This window comes from Lonchura striata, chromosome 18, assembly GCF_050655825.1.
Source record: "Lonchura striata isolate lonStrDom1 chromosome 18, ASM5065582v1, whole genome shotgun sequence".
NCBI lineage: Eukaryota > Metazoa > Chordata > Aves > Passeriformes > Estrildidae > Lonchura > Lonchura striata.
In genome coordinates this window covers 7,792,102-7,801,997 of record NC_140720.1, presented here as the reverse complement: position 1 = coordinate 7,801,997, position 9,896 = coordinate 7,792,102, and the positions used below count along the sequence as shown (strand labels likewise).

Here is a 9,896-nt window from a genome sequence, read left to right as displayed (position 1 = left end):
GAGCCCCTCGCTCGGCCCCGCCCCGCCCCGCCCCTCGCGGGCTGTGGGGCGCGGGCGGCGGGCCGGGATGGCGCAGCCCGCGGAGGCCTCGGGCCACACAGCGACCGCCAGCGCCAGCATGGACAACAACGTCCTGGCCATCGTCATCGCCGCCAGTGAGTGGCGGGCGGGGGCTCCGGCGGTGCCGGGAGCGAAGCGGGGGCGGCCGCCGGGCGGGATCGGCCTCTGCCGGTGCCTCCCGGGCTGTGCCGATAAGGCGATACCTGGGGACGGGCGGGGGAGAGGTCGCTGCAGCAGCCGGTCCGAATCCGGGGATGCCGCTGTCTGGCGGGGCTGGGGCCGGAGCGGAGCGGCGGCGGGGGCTGGCGGCGCGGGTGAGCTCCGCGGATCCGCGGGTGGGTCGGGGGGAGCCGCGCGTTCCCCGGAGACCGGAGCACCGGCGAACCGGCGTCCTGCCGCGGTGCCAGGGAGCCGAGAGCTCCGGGCGGGAGACGGTGGGTGCCGGTGCTGGTCCCCGCGGGGCAGTCGCTGCCGCCGCGGTCCAGGATGGGGTGAGCCCCTCCTGGCTCTGCAGGTTGTTCAGAAGCTGCAAGGGAGAGAGGTGCTGGACACAAAGGAGCTTTAGCGCTCTTGAGACGGGCAGCAGGTGGAATCGGCTTCTCAGGGGCTTCTCAAAGCGGCAGCCGCGGGGCTAGAGCGGGCGGCAGGAGGAGGCCCGCGGGCCCGTCGAACCACCGGCACTTTCGCCTCTCCCGTCTCTTGGCAGCGGTGTCCACCTCCGTCTTCATCGTGGCGATCCTTATCCTGCTGCTGCTCTTGTACCACCGGGACCCCATGTGCTGCCAGTTCCTCTGCTCCTGCCGCCTGTTCCAGACCCCCAGCCAGTATGTGAGTGTCCTCTGAGTTCTTCCTCTCTTCCTCCTGCCCACGAGTCCCCCTCTGAGCTCCTGTTCCCCTGGGCTGGGTCTGTGGGGCTGCACCGCCCGTTACTGTCCTGCAGCCTGGCTGGGATTGTTGATGGACGTGGGTCCTCCAAGCAGAGCTGGGCTCTGTCACCTCCTTGCTCCCACTCTGTCCAAGAGATCCATCCATCCTCCATCCATCCACCCACCCAGTCCTGCCTGGCTGTGCCATTGTGGTTGTATCTCCAAGGCCCAACACTAACAGGCTTCCAGGCTCTCCACACAGCTCGGGAGGAAGGTTCTCCTCCCCCTGCACAGTCATGTGTGGGGTCGGGCTGTGCTTTATAGGAAGGGGCCCAGCAGGGAAGGGAGCTGGAAGCTGAGAGCAAAGGTAGACAAAGCCACCCGCATCCCTGACAACTGGCTCTCTTGTACATAACTCCTGGGGAAGGAGCAGTGAGACACAAAGCCCTTTTGCTCACATCTGTAATTTCCTAGGGCTAGCTTTCAACTAGGGAAGCTGATGGAAAAAGAGCAGTGTGTGTAGCCAGCGTTTCTTTTGTGGCAGTGACTGCCTGGGGAAAGCTCAGCCCCCAGAGCTGCAAGGATGGCTTTTGAGGGGAGGGCTGCAAGTACCACTTGGCAGTCCCTAGGAGAAGAGGAGTCCCTAGGAGACATTCAGCCTCACTAGCAAGGGGTGGAGAGACTAGTGCTGTGAAAGGCAAATGTAGTAGTCCAGCACAGGCTGGGATGTCCCCAGCAGAAATCACAGTGGAAATACTCTGCACTGATGGTATCCCTGTCTGATTGTCTCCACTCCTTTCCCTCTCTTCCTGTTGCCTGCCCATGGTACACATTGGGAGCAGGCTCTGCTGCTGTGCTCCCTTGCCCTGTGGAGCTGCTCTCCGAGGCAGTGTGGGATGCTCCCTGAGCTCTGAGATGGAAACCTCAAGTGGGCATCTTGCCTTTAGCAAAGGACTGTGAGGAAGGATGGATGCAAAAGATTATGTAAGGAAAGGGAACATAAAAAATATTTCCTTCAGAAAAAGAGAAGCAATTGTAGTGTGTAGTGAGGCAGCTTTTGGGCAGGAATAGCTACACTGGTTTTGCTCATGAGTTATTGAACCAACAGTTGGGTGCTGTTTTCCTGCAGATTCTGTAGTTGTACTGTAGGGCCAAAACAAATATTCCTTGATTGTTAAAAGCAAAAGTAAATCCTCCCTGCACATCCCTGGTTGCCCTGTGAGTCTCTGGGCTGGTTTCTGCTGGCAGAGATGGGGTTTTCTGAGAGCAAGGTACAGCCATGGCTCAAGTCCTGGCTCGGCTTGAGGGGCTATTCTCTGTGAACAGGATTTCTGCTCACTGTTGCTCAACACCTTGACAGGGAAACCAGTTTAACTGGAGCAAGACAGCTTGGGAACAACACAACTATTGCCCTGTAGATTTGCTTGCTGCATTACCCTGAAATGACAAGCTCAGCAGATAGGAACTAACAAATTCTGTAACCCTCAGCATGTGATGGAGCTCTTATCTACACCAGCAGAATACTTGGGTTGTTTTTTGTTGTACCCCAAAAAGAGATGGTTCCACTGATTTTCAATGAAGCCCTACCCTGGGGCCCAGCCTGTCCCTCTGGCTGTGCTCTGCTCCAGCTGGCTCCAGCCCTCGGAGCAGACCCTGTGCTGCCAGGGAAGATGTGCTGGAGCTGTTCAGGGGCTGCTGACAGCAGTAAGAGCTGCAGGAGCCACATGGGCAGGAGGAGCAACTCTTCCTCTGCTAGGGTCCTGCTGTCCCATGAGAGCTGCTGGAGCTCTGCTCTCAGCTGGGAAGGATGGGAGGGATTTTGGCTTTGCTCATGTCATCCTCATTCCAGGACCACCCCCCGTCCTACTTCAGCAGCAGCCAGCAGCTGGTGGCACCGCAGCGTGGAGCCTCACGGCTGGAGAGCACTGCTGAGAACCCCGGCATGCAGGTGATGGCAGGGTCCCTGCTGGGAGCCGTGTGGGATTGAGAGCAAAGGTGCCCATGGGCTTGGAGAGACACTCTGGATATGGAGTTTGCCTGGGGCAAGAGGTGGTGGCAGCACCTTCTGGTGCTACTTTACAACTTTGGGAAGTGCTGCCAGTATGTAAAAACCCCGGGGGTAGGCAGCATGTGGAGGGAAGGAATATTGCAGAGGATACCACAGTGCCCTGAGGTGTTTGTGCATGAAGTGCCAGTGGTAGATCCTGGGGGCTTGGGGTCCTGCAGCACAGATCACGGTGTAACTGCCCCCTGGGAGCGTGAGTATCCTCTCTGGGTGTTCAGAGGAGCCTACAACTACCTACAGCTTTGAACCCTCAATTAACCCAAGGTTGCACCAGGACATAAACTTCTAGTGATGAGAGCCACCATCACACTGACCCTTTTCTGGGGATGGACCTTTCTAGGGAGACGAGCTCTTCTGTGTCGGACCCCCCAGCACATACCAGCTCCCGCCCTGGGAGCAGCCCCGCCTGCCCAGCTACGAGAGCGTGCGGAAGAAAGATCGCCAGAGGGAAATCCATCAGATGATTGCTGACAGGTTTGGGCTGTGGGCAGAGTCATCCCAGGAGGTGAGCTCCCCTCCCTGCAGTGGGGGGCAGGCAGAGGCCTGTGGCAGTCACCACTGTGGTTCATATCTGTGTCCTCAGCTATCAGCTGGTGGTAGCTGAGGACTCTGTGCTCTGTGATTGCCTCCCTGATAGCTTTTATCTCTGGGAAAGCACAAAGTGTATCAGGAAGATCCTTTGGTGTACATCTGTGCTGGTTAATGATCCATTTCCCCTCCCCCAGCGCATTTGCAGAAATGCCTACACCAGGAGGCAGGGCAGAGCCCCACAGAGAAAGAGCACGCTCTTCACATCACCTGCCCCATACAAGTCCAGGCTGGGAGTGTTATTTTTGGATCTCTAAAGCTTTCATGGGTTCTTGCTTCCATCTCCCTGCAGGACACTCCTGGGGAGACCCCCTGTTATTACGCTGAAATGTTTATGGCTTATTTATGAGCAGGAGGTTTTGCTTGTTATGATATTTAAGATTTGCACTCCCACAATGTAAAAGGGAAAAGTGAGTGCATCCTGCCAAGTAGGTCCTGTGGCAGCATCCTGAGATGCTCCCATTCAGAGACCATTGTTTAAAGCAGGACAAAAACTTCTGAAACCCTGAGGAAAGCATTAAAAGTTCACTGATTTACCTGCATTTTGAGCTCTTAAAGCTGTACCATAATGCCTGGCATAGTTAGCCCTTGCCACTCAGTGTTTGGAGCTGTATCTAATGACACCTGCCTGGAAAGTTCCAGCTTGATACAGTGGAAGGTGTCCCTGCCCATGCAGGGGTTGGACCTGGATGATCTTTAAGGTCCCTTGCAACCCAAACCATTTTGTATTTCTATGAAACCTGGGCATTGAGGGCACAGGAGAGTAAAGCTCCGAAGACAAGTAGTTGAGGAACAGCATTGGAAGCTCTTCCACAACATCGTCATACCACTTTCCATCACCTGTGGGGAGAAAGCCAGCCCAGCTCTGCCAAAAGAAATGTGACAAGCCTAGAGGTTCCTCTCTCTGTGTAGTGAGACTTGCTGCCAAAACCTGGGTACAACACCTGGTTTGTAGGTACTTGTGTAAATCCCAGTAATTTTTCTTTAGTCAAGGGAAAACAAATTACAGCCCTCTCCCAGAAAAAGTCACTTTTGTTCTGGCCTTCTGCCAAGCCCTTGAAGGGGAACAGGGAAGAGCAGGAACCTGGCACAGAGTGTGAGGGGAGAATGTGTCTCAGTCTCTCAGCAGGTTTGTGCCATGTTCCAGACTGATGCTCTCATCTCCAGGTGTTCCCCAGCCTACAGCTAAATGCACTGGGGGACTGTGGGGGTTTAATTTCAGTCTAGTGGCAGTTGTGAGCCTTTTAATCTGCTCTGTAAGAAGAGGTGGGATAATCTCCTGGTTATTTCTGATCCGCTGTAATGCTCTTCCTCTCTCCTCAATAGATGCCACCTCCTTATGAGCATGCTCTGAGGCATCCTCCAGCTTTCTCAGGAACAGGAATAAGCTCAGAGACCTTGGACAGACACAGTGTTCCACACCCTTTCCATGCCCCCCTCAGCTACCAAACTCAGCGGAACACTGTGGTGTAAGGCCTTGGCTTCAGTGTACTGCTGCTTCCCGTGCTGTCAGCAACACAAGTGCCTGGGATACCATTTTCCTCCACAGTGAATGGCCAAACCTTCACCCAGATCCACAATCGGCTGAAACATAGGCAAGACCAACCCAGCCATCAGTGACATCCCTCTTGCAGCACAAGAACAACCACAGAGCCACTGCTGGGTACTGCACTGAGCAGAGGAACCAGGGACATCTGCTCACTCTGGCAAACACCAAAGGCAAAGGTCTAGCTGCTGGAGCTGCACAGGGCAAAGCCAAGGGGAAGATCTGCTAGGCCCGAGCTCCTCAGGAGCAGCATTTCAGATCTCTGAGAGGCAGCACTGCTGGCTCTGCAAAGGATCAGACCTCAGGCACTGGTGGTATTGTGCTGCTTCACCTGTTTCTTAGGTTATCAAGTGTTTTACTGTATCTGTATTGCCTGCCAGGTGGAAATCCTCACCTCTGAGTGACAGAAGGGATGTGCTTTGGAGCACTGCTGTGTGCTCTAGCACCAAGGGCCTCTGTGACTGACAGTGGTTCTGTACAGAGCCCACACATGGATCTGGAGAGGCTCCAGGGGTTATACCCAAATACGGACCACCAAGATGAACCACAGGACTGGATTTGCAGGCTGGGAAAGGACAGATGCATGGACTGAACAGCTGGAGGTCTACAGGAAGACTGTGAAACACAGGTGGGCATGTGTGGCTGACCCAGTTCACTCGGTCTTCTGCAGAGCAGAAGAATTGTCCAAATAATGTCAACACCAGTGTCCTTACACTACTAATTTTGATAACCTGTTTTCTACTGCAGTCAATGTTTCAAATTGTTTACAAACCTGTAGATAAAATGAGATCAGTTTGGGCACAATACATTGAGGCTCCTTTATTTTGAGCAATACAAGCTCAAAAATGTCACATAATGAATCAAAGATAAAAGGATGAGTATCCTGGATAATGCTTTATCACACACCTCCAGCTGCTGAGGCTTCAAATAGTAGCCCAAATTTGGGCATCTTGCCAGGCTCCCTGAACTCAGTAATGAGTTAGAGTTATGCCGTGAATTTGCCTCGCATGGCCAGTGAATGGAACACTCAGATATTTAAGTTAATCATTGAGGTGAGTGAGTTAGAGGGAAAAATCAAGCTTCTGGGTACACATAGGTGCATGTGGAAAAGGATCTGTTCTGCAGTATTGTGAATTAAGGTACAAATAGAACAGTAATTACTAAAAATGAGCAAAACCAGAGGGAATTATTAGCAGGACAAGTACTGACACAAGAGTGATTGTAGAGGGAATTCATCCAATGGCACAACAGACCAGGCTCTCCAGATACTACACGACCATGGTAACACATTCCATGAGTAGACAAGACCTTCAGTTGCCCCACAGCATTTATTAAACACTCTTAAAAATGCCAGCAGGTGATCTCAGTGCCTGAACACAGATCACAAGCACTTCAGGAACAAAACCAAGTCCTAAAACAGTATCTTCAGAGCCAGTCTTGTCCTCAGATGCCAGTATAGCTGTAGTGGTCTGTCCTTTCCATCTGTGCCCACATGACACAGCAGGTTCACAGCATGGTGACAAGTCTGAAGCTTCCTACCTCTGTGGTAGGGACAACACTGATAAAAGTTTTATAAAGGACTGCTCCTTTGGGCAGCTGGCAGATCACATCCCTGCTCTCACTGCTGCGGGGTGGGGGCACATAGACCTCTTTGGTGTATCTCACAGTCCCATCCTCCAGGGCATAGAGTGTCTTGTTTCGACCCATCCCCACCTGGGAGAGGATGAGGAACATTAGAAAGGAGAGGCTGGAAATCCACAACTAAAGCAGATCTGATTATTGGTCTGCCTTGTTTGATATCCTGGCTTCAACAGCATCTGTTGCTTTTATTTTTTAAAATAAAACCACACAACTTGCTTCCAGCAACCAGTTTGCAATGGTACTCAGTATGAGACATGAGACACCATGCCACCTTGAAGCACAAGTGCCCAGTCAGGTCACAGAAGTGTATTGGGGTATTAATTACTTGCAGACCTTCCCTGAGTGCCACGAGCACAGGTGAGGCTCTGAGCAGGCTCTATGACTAATACCACAGAAGACATGGATGAGCATTAAGAATGAGACTGAAAGAGAGGAGGCAGTGAGTGTGGGACTCTGGGGGGGACTGCTGTTCTCTGAGAACCAAAGAGAGAGAAAAAGCCTTACGTGAGCGCCGGGATGCCAGCGGATCAACCGCTGCGTAGCCAAAATGTTTCCTGCATGGACAAATGCACCTGCAACAGAGTGACACTGTCAGACTGCAGACCAAGAGCCTCCAGAGCCCTGGAACAACACAAATTATTCCAGGACTTACAAATCCCAGCCTTCTGTAGGCATTTTCTAAGGAAAAATTACTTCAAATGTTAAAAGCATCTGAACAAAAATGCTGTTAGCAGGAAATAAATGGACAATGGATAGACCATGGCAAAAAGTCAAATTTCTGAAAAGACTGCTTCTAGGGTACAAGGCATTTTCTGGCTGCTGAAGGCATTTGTTTAATTACATTTACATTGATATGTTTCCATCAGAAAAGCTAGTAATTATTAAGCACTCAACTGCAAGAATCTGCACTTTGACTTCTGCTAAGCTTTCTAATTCTCTCCTTTGTAAACAATGGAAATGCTCGGTTTTTCCACCCAGTGTGGGGGGAAAGTGCAGCGCAGTTATGAGGTGTCCCACAGAGTTCCCTCCTCCTGGGCCCTCCGGAGAGACAAAGTTAGAACCAAAGTACATTTTCTGTGGGCAATTTTGGCTGGCAGCCGGCGGGCTCATGGTGGGGAGGGGGAGCTGACTCAGCCTGCCCTCCCACCAGCAACCCTTGATCGTGAGGTTTCACTGATCCTCCCCTTCTTTCTCCCGGAAAAGTGCCCTGCCTACCTCCTGCTGAGACACTCAGCAACTGACATACATCAGGGGAGAGAAGCTGGGAACAGCCCAATGAAATGCAAATACGATACTCAGACCTACCTTCGGTTTTTTTGAACCCATAGCGTTTCCCCGGGCTGCGGCCTCCTAGGTTTTTAGAGCTGCCCCCACTTTTCTTAGAAGCCCATCTGACAGCAACCAGGCTTGTATGACGAGTGGTTAGAACTAGGTTAGGAGAAAGAACAACACCATCAGCTAAAAAAACTATCATACATAATTCCTTCTGTCAGATTTAAAGGCTATCAGTTAAGACAGGCTATAAAATTAAAGGCAAAGGAAAGAAACAAAAAGATAAATTAGACCAAAATGGCCTAAATTCCTTGAAAAAAGGCCACATCTCAAGTGCTGCTGCTGCTGCCCAGGTAAGAATAAAACTCTCAGCAACCATGTTAAATGATGTGTACAAATTCCTCTTTCATTCTTGTAAAATGCAGCACAGATGTCACTGGTTGCTGTGAATTGCTCTTACAGTGCTTTGAGAAAAGATGGTTTGTGAGTTCAGTTTCCCCTTTGACCAAATGGCATTTACTTACACAGTTACATCCTGAAATCTTACAAATGAGCAGATTACAATTCTGGAAAATATATATGTAAAATGCAGCACAGATGTCACTGGTTGCTGTGAATTGCTCTTACAGTGCTTTGAGAAAAGATGGTTTGTGAGTTCAGTTTCCCCTTTGACCAAATGGCATTTACTTACACAGTTACATCCTGAAATCTTACAAATGAGCAGATTACAATTCTGGAAAATATATAAACATCTATGACCAGCCAGAAACAATCTGAGGAGTATCCAGAAGGAGCATAAAGGTTGGACTTGCTGATACTGGAGGACTTTTCCAACCTTAATGATTCTGTAATTCTATGATTAAAGGATCTAAGAAGGAATATAGAGCCCTGGGAGTGGCAAAAAGGGAGTCTGGAGCACAGTTTTTTCCATTAATCATCCCAGTTTAAGGGAAGTGTTTTAAGGCCAGGTTGAATCTGGGCTTGGAACAACCTGGTCTAGTGAAAGGTGTCCCTTCCCATGGCAAGGGGTAAGAACTGGGTGATCTTTAAGTTCCCTCCCAACCCAAGTCATCATTATCTTAAAAATCTCTACAGTACCACCTCTCATGCAGTTAGGAGACAAACCTAATTTTTCTGAATCCTATTACTTAGCCCGCTAAGCAGCAGGTTAGTGCAGAAGAGTGGTTGTTTCCTTAGCCTGAGCAAAACCACTAATTTAATTTAATTAAATCACGACGGATGCACATTGAGCTGGAAATGTCCCATCACTGGAGGTGTTCCCGCACAGGCTGGATGGGGCCTGGTCTAATGGAAACGTCCCAGCCCATGGCAGGAAATTGGAGCAAGATGACCTTTAAGGTTCCTTCCAACCCAAGCCTGTCCATAATTCTAAGAAATACTGTTGGGGAAAGGGTACAAAACCCCTTTAACTTCAGGATACGGCCCATTAGGCAAATTAAAGCCTGCGAGACTTGACGATTAACAGGAAATTAGAAAAAGACGAAGTATAGTTAGTTTCACATACACAAACCCGCCCATCACCACAGCTCCGCCTCAGCTCCAGGCCAAAGCGAAAGCCTGGGTGGTGACGCCCCACTGGGGGCGCGACATCCCGCGGGGTGAGCCCCCTGGGGCGGGGTGAGCCCCCTGGGGCGCCGTGTCCCCGGCTCATCCCTCCCGCCGCTGCCCAGCGCTCGGAGGGCGCCGAGCCCCCACAGCTCCGGACTCACGCAGCCGCGCCAGCGCCGCCATCTTGTCCGCTCCGCTGCCCCCGCCTCTCCCCCGCTGCGCGGCGATTGGTCCGAGCGCGCGCGGCCGCCAGCGCTCGGGCCAATCACCGCCCGCTGCGCGCGCCTCC

The 9,896-nt window shown here is 51.7% G+C and overlaps 2 protein-coding genes across 2 annotated transcripts; one reads left to right on the top strand and one right to left on the bottom strand.

Annotated features, from left to right (window-relative positions):
- The first annotated feature begins 38 nt into the window (after positions 1 to 38).
- On the top strand, positions 39 to 6,991 carry LOC110484358 (uncharacterized). Its single transcript, XM_021554952.3, has 5 exons — positions 39 to 155; positions 767 to 888; positions 2,776 to 2,874; positions 3,332 to 3,496; positions 4,906 to 6,991. The coding sequence occupies exons 1-5, from the start codon at positions 68 to 70 to the stop codon at positions 5,050 to 5,052; spliced, it is 621 nt and encodes a 206-aa protein (XP_021410627.1). The 5' UTR covers positions 39 to 67; the 3' UTR covers positions 5,053 to 6,991.
- MRPL27 (mitochondrial ribosomal protein L27) lies at positions 6,435 to 9,818 on the bottom strand. The gene is made up of 4 exons (XM_021554963.4): positions 9,769 to 9,818; positions 8,072 to 8,194; positions 7,271 to 7,338; positions 6,435 to 6,838 (listed from the first exon to the last, which is right to left on the bottom strand). Exons 1-4 carry the CDS (start codon positions 9,788 to 9,790, stop codon positions 6,632 to 6,634), a joined length of 420 nt encoding a protein of 139 aa, XP_021410638.1. The 5' UTR covers positions 9,791 to 9,818; the 3' UTR covers positions 6,435 to 6,631.
- Between the last annotated feature and the right edge of the window lie 78 nt (positions 9,819 to 9,896).

Coding starts and splice junctions, on each gene's coding strand:
- LOC110484358 (XM_021554952.3), top strand. CDS start 68: ATGGCGCAGCCCGCGGAGGCCTCGGGCCACACAGCGACCGCCAGCGCC. Junction 889..2,775: donor TCCAGACCCCCAGCCAGTAT/GTGAGTGTCCTC, acceptor TCCTCATTCCAG/GACCACCCCCCGTCCTACTT. Junction 2,875..3,331: donor CTGAGAACCCCGGCATGCAG/GTGATGGCAGGG, acceptor GGACCTTTCTAG/GGAGACGAGCTCTTCTGTGT.
- MRPL27 (XM_021554963.4), bottom strand. CDS start 9,790: ATGGCGGCGCTGGCGCGGCTGC. Junction 7,339..8,071: donor TGGGTTCAAAAAAACCGAAG/GTAGGTCTGAGT, acceptor ACTCTGTTGCAG/GTGCATTTGTCCATGCAGGA. Junction 6,839..7,270: donor GCTGGCATCCCGGCGCTCAC/GTAAGGCTTTTT, acceptor ATCCTCTCCCAG/GTGGGGATGGGTCGAAACAA.